Here is a 17,357-nt window from a genome sequence, read left to right as displayed (position 1 = left end):
GGAGGTAAGAGGGACAGCAGGGGTGAGAGAACAGAGAACTGCTGCCCTTAGGACTTGTAGGGTAGGAGGACATCTGCCTTAGATTTGGTCACTGTGCCCTATTCTTTCAACTTTCATGCTTTCCAAAGAAAAGAGATGGCTCAGTCTTCATCTCCTGCCTTGTTCCCAACATCTCACCAATCTTGCTTAGTAAATCTCCTAACAACACTTTGCCCCTTCACAGTGTGCTCTTTTACCTGGCAATTTTGCGGCTAGAAAAAGGCAGTTTGCTCTCTGACAGACAAATGTATGAGTCTGCTGAGAAATGTGGAAAAAGTAGGGATGTTCACATCCCCCATTTCCATTGAGGTAGTCATCTTCGTCAACATTATGGAAATAGTCATCTCAGCCCCATCCCACCCTCTCCCTCAAAATACAAAAGAACTATTTCTAAACAAGGACAACACTGTAACATTAAACATCTTCACATTCTGTAAACTGCAAGGAAATGCATCGGCTGCATTCACACAAAAGCATGTGCATCATGTTGAAGGCCATACATTCAACTCTGTCGTGAAATAAATATATAGAAAAATGAGGTTAAAAAACAGACAAACAAACAAAAACTCTTCTTGCTATGGAGGCAACTGGAAATGCTGCTTCACAGCCTCCATCTTGGTCTCTCTGGCTTTTCCCTCCAGAGCCTATCCTGCCCACCAGAGGCGTTGTGGTTGGCCCGAGGAGGATGCTGTGAACAGGTCATTCCTTGCCCACACTTGTCTTGCAGGAATGCAACACCACCTTAAAGAGGAGGGGTAGTTGCTCCAGGGGTACATTCACCATCTTTCCTGGAAACAAGGTAGAGGAAAAGAGTTAGCAGTGGCCACTAGCAGAAGGGCAAGCCTTCCTCTTCCCAGGCTGGTAGAGGTTGAGTAGCGCCTTGATGAGCAAACTGGGGCAGGAGAAGGGCCAGAAACATCACAAAGGTCAGTCTGGGTTAGTGTCCTGACATCCAGACCTATCTTCATGCCCTAGGGGGCCTAGTAACGGTGCCGACGCATAATCATTCTACTTTCAGGGAATACTTACTCGGTGCCAGGTGGTTAAATGCACTATCTCATTTAATTCTTACAATGTCTCTGTGAGAAATTACCCCCATTTTATAGATGAGAAATTTGAAATAGAGAGGCACTCCTAGGTGACTTTTTAGAGCTAAAATACCACAACAAACTTATATCCTGTTTTTTTTTCCCCTGGTAGATTCTCCAACTAGCATTCTATAACACACTGTACTTCAGAATAGTATAGTCGGCTTAAAAAGTCCTGGGAAAAAAGGACAAGAGGGTCACAGGGACAAATAAAGATGAAAGATTCAAGGATAAAAGAGTTTTACAGGCTGGGCATAGTGGCTCATGCCTGTAATTTCAGCACTTTAGCCGAGGTAGGAGGATCACTTGAATCTAGGAGTTCGAGATGAGCCTGGGCAACATAACAAGATGTTGTCTCTACACAAAAATTAAAAAATTAGCTGGGTGTTGTGGTATACACCTGTAATCTCGGCTACTATTGAGGTTGAGGCAGAAGGCAAGCCTGAGCCCAGAAGGTCGAGATTGTGGTAAACTGTGATTGTGCCACTGTACTCCAGTCTGAGCAAAAGAGTAAGACCTTGACTCAAAAAAAAAAAAAAAGTTATACAGATTTCTTTATTGAAGGACTTCTCAGGGAATATACTTTGTAAATACCTAAGACTATGGTTCTTCTCCCCGACAGCACCTTAAAGTCACCTGGGCAGCGGTTTAAAAATACTGATGCTCAGGCTCCACCCCAAAACAGATCAGAATCTCTGGAGGTACAACCCAAACACTGGTATTTCTATAAAGCTTTCCAGGTGACTGAAAGTGCAGCTAGGATTGAGAACTCAGCTCTATGGTTTCCCTCTATTTCACAAAGCTTCTGATTAGTATCTCACTTAGCAGAAGATAGTTCAGAAAATGCTGAGACAAACTATCAAAATATCTCTAAAATTCCAGTAGTTTAGGTCCAGCTCACATCTGCTAGCCTGCTCTGTGGCCCAAGAAGTAGCAAAAAATTCCCACCAGATTGAACTTTTTTCCTTCAATAGTTGTATTACTTTCCCTGGAATGTCTTTCTGTAGAATAAAGAAAATGTATACTGCTGAGTTTTACAGGAACAATCCCAATCTAGAGGTCACACTCTGAGCTGCCCCTCAGTATACCCTGGACAGCTATAAACATGAATCTTTACTAAATGAAGTAAAGCAACAACAACAAAAAAAAGCCAGAAATTTATATTGAGATGGAGCTATTTAAATGTCAAGAAGCTCAGAAGGGGTCAAGATCACATTCAAACACATACACACATGCATACACAAAATTTCCTTCGCAAAAATAGTATTTATTTATTTGAGTCAGGGTCTCACTCTGTCACCCAGGTTAGAGTACAGTGGCACCAACACAGCTCACTGCAGCTTCGACCTTCTGGATTCAGGTGATCCTTCTGCTTCAGCCTCTCGAGTAGCTAGAACTACAGGCACATGCCACCACACCTTGCTAATTAAAAATTTTTTTTTGTAGAGATAGGGTCTTGCTATGTTGCCTAGGCTAGTCTCAAACTCCTGGGCTCAAGCGATCCCCTTGCCTCAGGCTGCCACAGTGCTGGGATTATAGGTATGAGCCACTGCACCCGGCCAAGAACAGGATTTTATTTTAATTATTTTTTTGAATAGGGGTCTTGCTCTGTTGCCTAGGCTGGAATGCAGTATCACATTCACAGCTCATTGCAGCCCTGACCTCCTGGGCTTAGGTGATCCTTCTGCCTCAGTCTTCTAAATAGCTGGGACTATAGGCACGCACCACCAAGTCCAACCCATTTTTAAATTTTTTGTAGAAATGAGGTCTTGCTACATTGCCCAGACAAGTCTCAAACTCCTGGGTTCAAGCAATCTTCCTGTGTAAGCCTCCCAAAATGCTAGAATTAAAGGCATGTGCCACTACACCCAGCCTAAAAACAGGATTTTACTTATTTATTTTTAAATATTTATTTTAATATTTTTGAGTCAGGGTCTCACTCTGTTGCCCAGGCTGGAGTGCAGTGGCACGATCACAGCTCACCACAACCTCAACCTCCTAGGCTCAGGCAATTCTTCCTCCTCAGTCTCCTGAGTAGCTGGTGATACAGATTTTTCAGGTCAGCCTGGGCTTTAACAGCATCAGCCAGCTGAGCCCCAGAGAGGGTCAGTTCAAGGAGCTGGTAAGCCTAGCCCCGGAAGTGTTGGCTCTAATAGGCTGGCAAGCCAAGCCCTGAGAGTGTTGCTGGCTCTAATGGGCTGGCAAGTCAATCCCTGAGAGTGTTACTGCTTCAGTGGGCTGGCAAGCCTATCCCCCGGAGTGTCTCAGCTTCAGAGTCTTGCCTTCTTCCAGCAGCTCTCCTGGTTCAGCCAATTCCATCGGCTGGCAAGCCAGCCTCTGGGGTGCATGACTCTTCAGCTCTGATGATCTTCGCAGCTCTTCAGGTCAGGGTTCTTGTCTCGTGCCCAGGAAGAATGAGGGACACAGACAGCCGGAAAGTGAGAAAGCAGGATTTATTGAGAGGACAGAAAAGCTCCCACAGTGGGAGGGGACCCGAAGGGGTTGCCCAAAACAGGATTTTTAAAGATATCACTTTAAACAAATGGTCAGTCCCTGAAAGCCCATGGGCAATTCTGTTAAATGAAGTTAATTTTTAAAATTGGGATTTAGGCTGGGCATGGTGGCTCAAGCCTGTAATCTCAGCACTTGGGAGGCTGAGATAAGAGTATTGCCTTAGCCCATGGGTTCGAGACCAGCCTGGGCAACATGGTGAGACCTCATCTCTACAACAAATCAAAAAATAAGCTGGGCATGGTAGTGCGTGCCTGTAGTTCTGGCTACTTGGAAAGCCGAAGTGGAAGGATCGCCAGAGCCCAGCAGGTCGATGCTGGGGTGGCCATGAGCATACCACTGTACTCTAGCTTGGGCGATGGAGTGAGATTCCAACTCAACAAAAAGAAAAAATTGAGATTTAATTCACATATCAAAAAAATTTACACATTTAAAGTATACAATTCAAGAAATGAAGTTAATTTGAGATACTCTAAGCTCCATTTCACCATCCATAGAATGGCCATAATATCACCAACCACCAGCCTTCTAAGGGTTGGTCTAAGATAAAATGATATAAGACCACAAAGCACCCAGCATATCAAAGCAGCTCAGGATGTGTTCATTTCTCTTCTCTACAAAGAAAACACAAATTTCTCATTACAACACAACTTTTTTGACAGCAAAAAGTAGTAACATTTTTGCAGTTGATGATAGGGTGGAATGAGCATCTTGAAAACACTGCTGCCTCATTCCCTTCACAAGCTAAGGAAAGCAAGGAGGAACTGGAAGCCCCAGACCCAGAATATTACCTGCAATGTATCGAATCTCAGGTAAGCACATCATGAGATCAGGAAAGCGGTTTGGCTGATGTGTATACTTATATTCAGTGAAATCCTGGCAAATGTACCAATATCGCTTGTTCAACTGTTCCAGCTGTGAGGCACTGGTCAGACCCCTGATATCTGTGTGTAGGGGTGAGACAAAAAAACAAACAGGGAATGAGAGGGGCTTTCTAATGTGGAAGAAACACCAAATCCTTAAATATGTGCATCTTTCAGTGAAAAGTTATTAAACACTGTCACAGCAGGACATTTCTCTTTCTGATATGGAGGCCCTATGCTCTGGATAAGGGAGAGAAATATGATAGAGAAGAAAAAAATAATATAGAAGATAGTAATTAAAGTGAACCCCTTGAGGGCTAGGTTGTCTTTTTCAACTTCATATCCAGTTCCCAAAATAGGGCTGGACACAAAACAGGTACTAGTGAAATGCTGAATAAATGACTGATGAACATACCTTTCCAAATTTAGCCTTCACAATACCTTTAAATTTGCCCTTTGTTGGAACCAATCAGAAACCTTACCAATACCACATACACGCACACATGCGTATGCCATGTGCCTTTGCTCTTCATATTCTTCCTGGGGTGTTCCTCCATTTTTTTTCTATATAGATTTCTCTCTGTGCTATCTCTCTATAAATAAAAAATATCTTTTTTATATGTAGAATATGAGTATAAATATTCTGTATATAAATCTTACCCAGTCTTTGAGGCCCATCTCAGATTTCTTCTCCTCCAAAAAGTTGCTACTAATCTTCCCCCATCTGAGGTACAAGTAATGTATAAAGTGCCATCAGAGTGTGTATTTCCTACGGCCAGGGACCTAAGGTTTTAGTGTCTTTAATTCTCCGCATTGGGCTTGGCTTAAGGGAGGCATGCAGAACACCAAATAAATGCATGAATAGTGTACAAGCAGCAGGAAGTTTGGTCAGTGCAGGGGGAGAACAGGCAAAGAGGAGGAGATCAAGAGTCTCTGGACTAGAAAACTGAACACAGGAAGAGAGCACTTTTGGTGCCACAGGCAGTAAAATAGTCTATTCCACTCTGGGAGTAGAGCACTCATATGCTACTTTGGATAAAAGAATACAAATTCTCCTTCCTATGCCAGTTACCAGCAGCTACCAAGCACCATTTTGCAGGTAATACTCCACATAAATCACATCCGGCACTCTTCTAATTAAAAAGCCATGCTTGATGTGTGCTTGTTTGTGTGTGTGTGTGTGCGTGTGTGTGTATGTGTGTGTGTTTGTACGCCCCACTCTGTCCTGAGGGGGCTGTCAGAACCACTGCCAGCCTGTCACAGAGGTCTTATCTCCAATAGTTTCATCAGTCACTCTGCTCTTCTTCGGTGCTGGTAAACTTGGTACATATTTTAAATGACGCATGTACTGTCCTTGATGTCTGTGTTTAAGTGCATTAAAAGTGACTAAACAAAGAGAATTCTCTTCCTTCCTCTATGAGTTATAGGGAGTGTGGCATTTAGGTTTAAAGGAAAAAAAAATCCAAAGCATTCCCTGCACTGTAAAGGGGGAGGGTGATAACAAGGAGCAGCATAGGACTTCTAAGACTGGTACCCACATCATGTGGTAGATTCTGGGGGGTGGTCCTGAAGATAAAGAAGGGTAAAACAGGAGGGCAAATGTTCACTGACCAAAAAAATGAAAAAGTCCCTTTCCTACCACCAACCACTCACCTTGATTTAGGAAGTTAATTGCTTTCATGCAAGCATATTCCTCGTTGCTGACCTTTAGCTGATGGAATTTATGATACAGGTAGATGAGCCGTTCGATCACCTCCATCCCTTCATCACTAAATCTGAGGAACAGATACAGGTGTTAACAGTAGACTCAGATTATCGGTGGAGGCCAGGAAAGAGCAGACGGGGGCTCCTATAGCTCCTTACAGTAACGATTATAGGAAAGAGGCTGAGCTTGGGGAAGTGGTATCCAGAGTCATTTGTAAAATACAGACAGATTCAAGGTTTGTCTACAGCCAATGCAGCTCATGCAAACTGTTGTTCCCAAGTGAGGCAGAGTCAATCAAATCTAGGTTAAAATCTACCTCTCTCACAAGTTTTGTGGTCTCCTCTGTAAAATGATAATGCTTGCCTGCTTGGAATAAAAAGGGCCAAAGGAAGTTTGGAATGTGAATGTAGAGAAATGTGACGTTATTAAGATACTGCTATTGTTGAGATGCAGCCTCTAGTATCAATGGCAGCTGTTACGGTGAGCTCCTGCCACACTGGAGAAAAGCTGACTGTATGTACCCAGATTCACTATTTCCAGAAGGGCTGAGGTTACACATAGTGAAAACTGTTATTGGCATCCTTGACTTCAGCTTGGGAAAAGAGGGAAACAATCAAGTTTCCATGCCCATGCACTGGGCACTTTATATGCATTATTTAAATTCTTTCAACCCTATGAGCTAGGTGAAATAATCATCACCATCGAACAGATGAAAAACTGAAGTTCAAAGAAGGGAGGGGACTGGCTCACAAGCACACAGCTAGCTAGTGGCAGAGTTAGAACCTGGGCTAACTCTCCAAGGCCTTGATTTTTCCGATATCTAAGGTGGCATCCCTTAGCAGAGGAGGCCCAATGCTGGCCATGCTCCTTTCTTTGGGTTAGGAGTAAGCTTCTTGGAGAAAGACCAACTTTTATGCAAAGGAGTCCTAAGTTAGGCCATCCTAGGGAACTAATGTTCTGGGTATACATCATACCAGAGATGGAGACACCATCAAACCAAGGCAAACGTTTAATGGGAAAGCAGAAGTTTTTAAAAGCCCAATCTAAGTCATTCTGGAGGCTGGACAACTCAGTCATAGAGAGAAGATGCTCTGCCCCAGGGCTGCTTCAAATCTGGGCACTATAGCCCTGTGCCAGGCCAAGAAGACCATCTGGATAAGGTTCAGCACCCCTGGGGATGCACTACTGCTTTCTGGGCTTCATTGCTTTCTGCATTAACCGTGAAGGCTTTGCTAGGTTTTGGCTTCCTGGGCATGCAGGACATTTTCTCTTCCCTGGGGAAAACCTGGCTCTGGTTAGGGCCAGAGATACTCGTATTTCTCAAGTACCAAGGGGAGCTGCAACAACAGGGACAGTCAGCCCTCAGTATCCAAAGGTTCCATACTTGCAGGTTCCACCAACCATGGATCAAAAAATGTTTTTTTAAAAAAACAATACAATGATAAAAAATAATACAAAATTTAAAACTACACTATAACAACTATTTACATGGCATTTATGTATTAGATAATATAAGTAATTCAGAGATGATTAAAGTATATGAGAGGATGTTCACAGGTTTAATGCAAATAGCACCGTAAGGGGCTTGAGCATCTGTAGATTTTGGTATCATCAGGGGTCCTGAAACCAATCTCCCATGCACACCAATTACTTGCAATCTGAAACTCTGACCTCTCTGCCTCATGGCATGGTTCCCGGTCTGAGGCGAGACAGGATCAGGGGTGGGCAGTGTTTCTTCAGTTTGCTGATTTGAGATATGAAGGCTGACTTGGACTACAGGTGTGGCATGTGCACCGTGTCCAGTTCCCTATGGCTTTTACAACTTTATCGATACATTCACAGACTGGCTGATAGTCAAATCCATATTGAATAACCACTGTAACAACCTTTTGTTGTTACACCATTTACTGAGTGTTTGCTACCTGCTGGAGACTTTATTCCACATACATTATTTTACTGGATACTGCTAATAAATCCACAAAATGGATATTAATAATAATCTCCTTTGTTTATAAGTGGAATTGACGGTTCAAAGAAGCTACTTATTGTGCCTCTATTACGTACACATGCATGCTTACATTTTATTCCTTTGATAAACTGGGAGATAAATACTGTCACCTCCCTGTTAGGGATGAGGAAACAGAAAAAGAGGTGACTTTCCCAAGGTTACAGAGTAAGTAAGTGGTGGTGAAGTCAAGGTTTACACTTACATTTTCTAATTCCAAGCCTTTGGGCCTTTCTCAGTAGTACTACACTGCCCACCCCTGATCCTGTCTCGTTCTTAACTGCTAACTGAGGACCTCAGGAGCTCTGTGATCCCATAGCAACTCAGAGGTTGATAGGTTTGCTACAGTACACAGAATTGTTCCTGCAGTCCTTCCCTAATGCTGAGACTTGCAGGAGGCAGTGTGCCTGAGAGTGAAGACCACGCCTCATCATAGTACTCTGTTGGCTACTTATATTCTTTGAGAGGGAAAAAAGTTTTATTTATTTATTTTTGAGTTGGAGGCTCACTCTGTCGCCCAGACTGGAGTATAGTGGCCGCTCCCGGCCACCGCAGCCTCGACCTGCTGGGCTCCGGTGATCCTTCTGCCTCAGCCTTCCAAGTAGCTGGAACTACAGGCGCGCGCTACCACACCTGGCTGATTTTTTGATTTATTGTAGAGATGAGGTCTCGCCAAGTTGCCCAGGCGGGTCTTGAACCCACGGGCTCAGGCAATCCACTCACCTCAGCCTCCCAAGGCGCAGGATTAATGGCTGAGCCACCGAGCCCAGCTAAAAGTTTTAGTTTTTACTGCCAATTCCCTTCATATCTACTTGGAGGAGTGGGAATTAAATGGGGGTAGGACATAAAAAAAGAGGATGCAAGAAGAGAAGCAGTGTCAGCATCTGTCTGGTGGCCGAGCAGTGTAGCAAGCAAAGAAAATGCTCTGTCCTTTAACCTCTTGTCCCAAGTGCTCACTCTGGCACTGCAGGACATGCAGGTGTGTGGCTATCAGCCAGACCCCTACCCAGCAGTGCCAAGCCTGTTCCTGGCTGAGTGGTGACCTGAACGACACAAAAGAGCTCCTAAGCGCCTGGCCTGTGCACATGCCCCAGATCTACCCTTTCTCTTGGGGACAGCACATCCCTCTTTTCTAAATTTATTACAGCAGGAGCCATCATGGACCCCCAGCAGCAGTGGGGGGAGGGTTGGCAGTCAGCCCAGCGGCCCCCACTCAATCTCCACAGCCTGACTGCAAAGCTTTCTTCCACACCCCGCATCCCATCCCTTGATAAACAAAGTTGTTCTCTGTTCCATGGGCCTGCTTTCTCCTGCAGCCGTGCCTCCTCCACATCTGCCCACTCCACAGTTCTGACGCCCCTGTATTCCCTGTCTACAAATTATCAGCATTCAAAGCCAGAAAGCTGGACAAACACACCCATTCTTCTTCTAGGTTCCTATTACACAAGCATGCTAGGACAAGGAAAACATTCCTGCCAGGATCCCCCAAACCACTGGACCATTCAGGCAGCAATTGAAGCTGACACTATATAAGTTATGTCCTACAAAGGGGGCTGAGAGACTCAGTTGTCTCTTTTTCATTCAGCTAAATGTACCCACCCCTAGGAGTAGACATTAACCGACAACTATAGAGAAAATGCCATCTCAGCACCCATATACAGATTCCAAGATGAAAAGACTGTAGCTCCAAGACAAAATTCAGAAAGCGACACCCTTTAAGAAAGTTCTGAGAGTAAGAATTTAGTATAAAGTAATGTTAAAGAGGTTGGACTTTGGAGCACAATAGACCTAAATGATAACCTTAACTTCATTTCTTTGTAGTTTTGTAGCCTTGAATTTTCACCTCTCTGAACCTCATGCTCCTTATCTCTAGAATAAGGACATTACTAGTGCTGGTATCATAGAGTATTCAACAAATAACTCATGTATTTATTTTTATTTATTATTTTTTTGAGTTGGAGTCTCACTCTGCTGCCCAGGTTGGAGCTAATAACTTATGTAAAGCACTTAAGATGCAATTTGGCACAGTAAATACTCTAAAATTGTTAGCTATTATCATTATTAATAACATCATCATCACACTCATTATTGCAGCAGAAATATAAAAGATTGTGTTTCCTGAGCCTACGGTTAGGGTTCAGGCAGAGAAGCTGGAAGGGAACTTTCCAGAGATCTGGCAGAAAGGGAGCTAGCGCTTATGAAATAGAAGCGCCCATTAAAGCCCACGTAGCTCAAAGCATCTTTTCCTGAGAGTAAATGAGTCTTGATTAGGGCCAGGAGCAGTCACTGGCTGGTGCTACAACCTGCTTTAAATCAAACTCACCCAGCTCATTGTCTGTTAACAGTCTGATTAAGGAATATGGGCACCATAAATTTGATTCAATATTTGAGAAAAGGAGGTGGTCATGTATCATCTGGGAAAAGCCTCATGACAACAGGAACTCTCGCTCAAGAGCTGTGAAAAAGTAAAGACAGTTTGGGGGAGTGAGAGCAAGGCTGGAATAAGCAAGGTAGGAAAGAACTATGGCCAATTACAGACTCCACATCCTGTGTTTCTAGTAGAGTGGGTGCTGCTTTACAGAGATTTACCTGACTCCAGTGGTTCTTGCGCTTTCATTTCCCATGACTTCCTAGGCAATCCCACATACATGTCAGACTCCACAGACACCCAAACCAAACTCAGAATGGCTCATCTCCCATCCTGTTTGTTTTCAGACTCCTTTATCTTGGCCAAGAGAATTGGTGCCCATCTGCTTGGCTAGTCCAAAAACCCTGCAGTCATTCCCACCGTTTGACATCCCATTGATGTTTCCTCTTGGACATCTCTTGGTGATGGGTAGCCTCAGGCTGAACTAGTAAATTCCAAGCAAACAGGGGGACTGGGGCTCCCTGGACCAGGTCTGCAAACCCTGACAACACCAGAGCAGGCTGACTGCTATCCAAACACCCCTACATCCCAGAGTTATAGAGCAGGAGACAGGAGTTTGATGGAAAGAATGAATTAGAGGCTCTGGTCAAGGGGTTAGGTCATCTGTAAAATCAGATAGCTCTGCTTACAGGACAAAATGTCAGCTGGGTCCAAAACTCTGCCACTTGTAGATCACTCTGAAGCCAGCAAACATCATTAATAAGGAAATATTAGAAAGCCAGGGGATGGAGTCAGCACCCAGACTCCTCCCTCCCTCAGCTGTACAAAGGGACCTTGAAGCCCTGAGCATTGCTCTCAGCTTGAGACTTGGCTTGTCTTTATGCCACAACTGGGTGGCAGCAAAGAGGTACATCCCAGTTCTGTGAAAAAAAGTACAGGGTTGGTACTGTACTCTCTCCAGTTTTCATCGATAGGCATCCTTTCTTTCCTCCTTTTTGGTCCCTGGAATCCCCTGACTTCCATTACTTTAAACTTTCCAATAAAGGTGATTTATCGAAATGACTATCCATCCATCCATCTGAGTCAGAGTCTTGTTCTGTCACCCAGGGTAGAGTGCAGTGGCAAGATCATGGCAGCACTGAACTCCCGGGCTCAGGCAATCCTCCTTCCTCAGCCTCCCAAGTAGCTGAGACTACTCATCACCACTCCTGGCTAATTTTCTGATGTTTTGTAGAGACGAGGTCTTGCTATGTTGCCCGGGCTTGTTTCGAACTCCTGGACTCCAGCAATCCTCTAACCTAGGCCTCCCAAAGTGCTTGGATTACAGGTGTGAGTCACCAAGCCTGGCTTGAAATGAACTTAAATATGATTTAAGCTTATAAAGCTTTTATATGGATAAATTAACAAGCCAGAAAAGTCTCAATAGATCATGTGTCCTGACTTTGAGAGCCACAAAATGTGGTCATCATGTGCCCCAGATCTGTGAGTGAGTAAAAAGAAAGCTTGGACAGGCTGTGGAGCAGCAGGAAGGAAGAAGGCCCAGGGAATACTGTCCAGTGGGATAAAACATTATGCCAGAAAATGACAAGAAAAGCTCAGTCTCTTTGGCCCATTCTCTTTTTTTTTTTGAGTTGGAGTCTCACTCTGTCGCCCAGACTGGAGTGCAGTGGCCGCTCCCGGCCACCGCAGCCTCGCCTGCTGGGCTCCAGCAATCCTTCCGCCTCAGCCTTCCGAGTAGCTGGCTCCTTCCGAGTAACTCAGCCTTCCAAGTACAGGCATGCACTACTACGCCTGGCTGATTTCTTTTTGATTTACTGTAGAGATGAGGTCTCGCTGCCCAGGTGGGTCTCGAACCCGCGGGCTCAGGCAATCCACTCACCTCAGCCTCCCAAAGACGCAGGATTACAGGCTGAGCCACCGAGCCCAGCTCTGGCCCATTCTCTTAACATCTCACCGAATCTCAGATAAATGAGCCTAAGCTTTGCAATCAGGTGGGCCTTAGCTCAAATCCAAGTTCTGGATTAAAATCTAAAACCTTCAAGGGCAAATGTCTTTGAACTTCAGTTTTCTCCTCTATAAAACAGCTATAATGACACTTATAATGCTAGAGGTTGATATAAAGAAATAAGGCATTATAAAATATTGAGCCTAGTGCCTGGCACATAATAAGTACCACAATGACTCCTAGGTCTCTTTCTTGGATTGTTAACCCCAGTTCAGAGCCCCTCTTCTCTTGTAGGCAGAGTTTAGATTTTAGCTTTTCCCAGATACATTATCTATTCCAGTAATCCAGAAGTAACAAAAACAAGCACTCTGCTAAGCTTGACTACAATATTTATTCCTCACAACTACCTTGTTAGGGAGGTATTGTTACCACCCCATTTTATAAACTCAGAACCTAAGGATCAGAGACTTGGCAAAGGTCACAAAGCTAGCTGGTGGAAGAGTAAGGATTCAAATCCAGGCCTATGTGGTTTAATGCCTGTCCTCTGAAGGGCCAGGCAACCTTGCCTTTCAGGGATGACCCAGATTTGGTTGCTTGGGATTTTCTCCCCAGCCAGGAGTCCTCACCTGTGTAGTTCTTCATCAGAGGGTGAGTACTTGGCGGTGACATCAGCCAGTTCCCCAAAGATCTGCTTGCTGTAAACGGTGAGGGAGGATAGCAGGATTAGCTCCTGCCATGTAGAGCTCAAGAGGCACGTGTAATCCTTGATTGAGAGCTCGCAGAAGAAAGGCAGTTTCTTGATCCAGGCAATCTGCCTAAAGAGCAGCTCATCGGCCAGGCGGCAAAGCAGGGCAAACAGCTCTGCCTGTGTCACAGCATATCTGGGGGTAGGGACAGGGGAAAGTCACTTCCACTGGCCAGAGGGTGAGGATGAGGGCACAGGGAGAGGATATTTCTAGGTTATGAAGGGTCTCTGGCAGTGGGCTCCTTGCCAGTGGATCTCCACTTCTGTTTGATTCAATATTCTGGAGGTCAGCAGCAAGTTTAGGGATGGAGAGGCAGGTTTGATTAGAAAAGGTTGCTGAAGGGAAAAGAGGCTTAGAAATTTGTGCAATTATCAAGGAATATGACTTTTAATGATGGTATCCTCTAATGTTCAACATCTTGAGAGAAAATCCCAGCTACTCCTGCTCTGTGAGAACTTTAGTGGAGTGGATCCAGAGCCCACGCAATACTAGGACTGGCATAAAAATGAGCCTCTGGTTCAGATGGCTGAAGAGAACAGAGAAAGTTCAGAAGCTTTTCCTGCTCTCACTGCACCCCCTGGTGGTGAGAGTCCAGGAACCAGAGTTGTTCTCTTCCTTTAAGCTATGCTGGCTAGAAGGAGCAGGGCATTTCTCAACTCTAGGATAAAGGGGCCTCTGAGGCCACAGACTCAGGGTCTCAGCTTTCCTCCTCTCATGGACCCTTTTCCTCACCCATACGTCCAGATTTATAAAGGTTTTGTGTGACCCTCTTGTGGGCGGATATTTTAATCTCTTCTTTGGAAACTGGATACTAGTTTAAGAAATCTCACGATAACTTCTGGGAGGGGTAAACTTGATAGCAATAAAACAGCTCATGCTCTAGGCCAAAGGAATAATGGGTACAGCAATGGGTGGGCCTGAAGGCTGAACTATCAACTACTCAGGTAAAGCTGACTGAAGACTGAAAGAGTATTCTTTTTTTTTTGAGTTGGAGTCTCACTCTGTCGCCCAGACTGGAGTGCAGTGGCCGCTCCTGGCCACCGCAGCCTCGACCTGCTGGACTCTGGTGATCCTTCCACTCAGCCTTCCAAGTAGCTGGAACTACAGGCGCGTGCTACCACGCCCGGCTAATTTTTTAAATTTATTGTAGAGATGAGGTCTCATCAAGTTGTCCACGCAGGTCTCAAACCCACGGGCTCAGGAAATCCACTCACCTCAGCCTCCCAAAGTGCTGGGATTATAGGCTGAGCCACCGAGCCCGGCTTGAAAGAGTATTCTTTACACCCACTTAAGCATGCATCCAAAGCTGTCACATGCCACCAGGTTATTCATGGGTATGTTGGCTAGGGGTGCAGATAGGTCATAACCTGTTAGGGCCTTGTTAAGGAGCCTAGATTTTTCCTCAGATGCTTGAGTCATTATCCCTGACTCATTTTTAAGCCGGAAGTATAGCAGCCAGGGGTGCAGGTAGGTAGGGACACTCTGAGACTACAAGGGGCCAAGCAGGGCAGAGCTTACTCACCCATCTTCAATCAACATGGGCGTGCCCAATGGCTCCAGGTCCTCCGCTGACACCAGCTGGTGAATCAGACTGTATGACTGGGGATCCAGGCTGCGAGCTTGTGGGGGCAGAAGTGGCGAGTGGCCAGAATAGCTAAAAAGGTGTGGTATGTATTGATAATGTGGAGGCACAGATATTCCCATGTACTGTTCCCTGAATGCCATGAATCCATTGAGTTCCACAGACCTACTGAAGAGAAAAGTCTTGTATCAAGAGGAGCCATGGCAGGTCTAGTAGTTACTCAAAGGAAATGAGCCAGAAGGTGACTCAGGTGTAATTTGGCCATGAAGTCTGGGTCTTCATCAAGCCAGGGGACATAATTAATGGTTATGTGCATGTCTCTCCTTTTAGATTCCCATCTGTGCAATAAGGATTCTTTTTTTTTTTGAGTTGGAGTCTTACTCTGTCGCCCAGACTGGAGTGCAGTGGCACGCTCCTGGCCACCGCAGCCTCGACCTGCTGGGCTCCGGCGATCCTTCTGCCTCAGCCTTCCGAGTAGTTGGAATTACAGGCATGTTCTACCATGCCCGGCTGATTTTTTGATTTATTGTAGAGATAAGGTTTCGCCGAGTTGCCCAGGCGGGTCTCGAACCCGCGGGTTCAGGCAATCCACTCACGTCAGCCTCCCAAAGCACAGAATTACAGGCTGAGCCACTGAGCCCGGTGCAATAAGGATTCTTATGGGTGCATGAATGCTGTGCTTACCTTACCATTGGACACCCAGTTCCTGGCAGAGTAGGTACTGACTAACTACTGGTTGAATGAATTATTTGTATGGGTGCCATACCTGGGGAGTTTTTGATGGATACTTGTAGACTATGATGACAAAAGTAGGTGGTTATATATTTTACTGGTAGAAAAACTAAGGCACAGACAGACTAAGTGCCTTGCTAGGTTGCAAAACAAATTCAGTACCTGGCAAGGAACCTGACTTTTAAAAAAATCCTCTAGCTTTTACATAGATGTATCCCCTACAACTAGGAGTGGCCAAATCCAGCTCACCACCTATTTTAGTAAATGAACTTTTATTGGAACACAGCCATACTCACTGATTTACACACTGTCCATGGATGCTTTTGCACTATACAAGCAAAATTGAGCACATGAAACACAGAGTAAATCCAGGTTTGCAAAGTAGAAAATATTTACTATCTGGCCTTTACAGAAAAAGTCTGTCAAACCTCATCCTATAATAAAAGTTTCTGGGAAAAAGAAACCTTCCCTGGTAGGTGGTGCCTTTATTTCACACCCAATAACTAAACTAAAGATAAATTGCTTGAGTTTCTAAATTTATATTCTCTGATAGCAGCAAATCTGACAGGCTTATTAAAAAGCCTTCAAAGTTAAAAAAAATACTTTTTTTCCCCTGAATTGAAGTCTCACTCTGTAGCCCAGGCTGGAGTACAGTGGCACCATCACAGCTCAATGCAGCCTCGACCATCTGGGCTCAGGCGATCCTTCTACCTCAGTCTCCTGAGTAGCTGGGACTATAGGCATGCACCACCAGACCTGGCTAATTGTTTAATTTTTTATAGAGATGAAGTCTTGCTATGTTGCCCAAGCTGGACTCAAACTCCTGGACTCAAGCAATCTTCCCACCCTGGCTTCCCAAAGTGCTGGGATTACAGGCATGAGCCACTGCGCCCAGCCTAATGTTTCTTAAAATTTATAAAAATTAAAACTTGGCCGAACTCAGTGGCTCAGCCTGTAATTCCGCACTTTGGGAGGCCAAGGTGAATGGATTGCCTGAGCCCGCAGGTTCAAGACCCGCCTGGGCAAATTGGTGAGACCTCATCTCTACAATAAATCAAAAAAATTAACCGGGCATGGTAGCGTGCACCTGTAGTTCCAGCTCCTTGGAGGGCTGAGGCGGAAGGATCACCAGAGCCCAACAGGGCGAGGCTGCGGTGGCCAGGAGCGTGCCACTGTACTCCAGTCTGGGGGACAGAGTGAGACTCCAACTCAAAAAAAAAAAAAAAATTAAAAAATTAGCTGGGCTCAGTGGCTCAGCCTGTAATCTCGTGCCTTTGGGAGGCTGAGGTGAGTGGATTGCCTGAGCCCGCGGGTTCGAGACCCGCCTGGGCAACGAGACCTCATCTCTACAATAAATCAAAAAATCAGCCAGGCGTGGTAGTGCACGCCTGTAATTCTGGCTACTTGGAAGGCTGAGGCGGAAGGATCACCGGAGCCCAGCAGGTCAAGGCTGCGGTGGCCGGGAGCGGCCACTGCACTCCAGTCTGGGCGACAGAGTGAGACTCCAACTCAAAAAAAAAAAATTAAAATTAAAATTAAAACTTTGAGTCGGGCTTGGTGGCTCAGCCTGTAATCCCGCACCTTTGGGAGGTTGAGGTGAGTGGATTGCCTGAGCCCGCGGGTTCGAGACCCACCTGGGCAGCAAGACCTCATCTCTACAATAAATCAAAAAATCAGCAGGGTGTGGTAGCGCGTGCCTGTAGTTCCGGCTACTCAGAAGGCTGAGGCAGAAGGATCGCCAGAGCCCAGCAGGTCGAGGCTGCAGTGGCTGGG

The 17,357-nt window shown here is 45.3% G+C and overlaps 1 protein-coding gene across 1 annotated transcript in view; it reads right to left on the bottom strand.

Moving 5' to 3' along the window:
* Nucleotides 1–462: 462 nt before the first annotated feature.
* Nucleotides 463–17,357, bottom strand: part of NR6A1 (nuclear receptor subfamily 6 group A member 1) — an 82,207-nt gene continuing 65,312 nt past the window's right edge. Inside the window, exons 5-9 of the mRNA XM_021711151.1 lie at nucleotides 14,793–15,020; nucleotides 13,151–13,405; nucleotides 6,155–6,276; nucleotides 4,430–4,582; nucleotides 463–827 (exon numbers count right to left, since the gene is read on the bottom strand). Of these exons, the coding sequence (XP_021566826.1) occupies nucleotides 739–827; nucleotides 4,430–4,582; nucleotides 6,155–6,276; nucleotides 13,151–13,405; nucleotides 14,793–15,020 (847 nt within the window). The 3' untranslated portion in view covers nucleotides 463–738. The remainder of the gene's footprint in view (nucleotides 828–4,429; nucleotides 4,583–6,154; nucleotides 6,277–13,150; nucleotides 13,406–14,792; nucleotides 15,021–17,357) is intronic.

The sequence above is a fragment of the Carlito syrichta genome, unplaced genomic scaffold, assembly GCF_000164805.1.
Source record: "Carlito syrichta isolate Samal-C Ts95f unplaced genomic scaffold, Tarsius_syrichta-2.0.1 Scaffold301887, whole genome shotgun sequence".
Classification (NCBI taxonomy): domain Eukaryota; kingdom Metazoa; phylum Chordata; class Mammalia; order Primates; family Tarsiidae; genus Carlito; species Carlito syrichta.
This window is presented reverse-complemented; position numbering and strand designations above follow the sequence as displayed.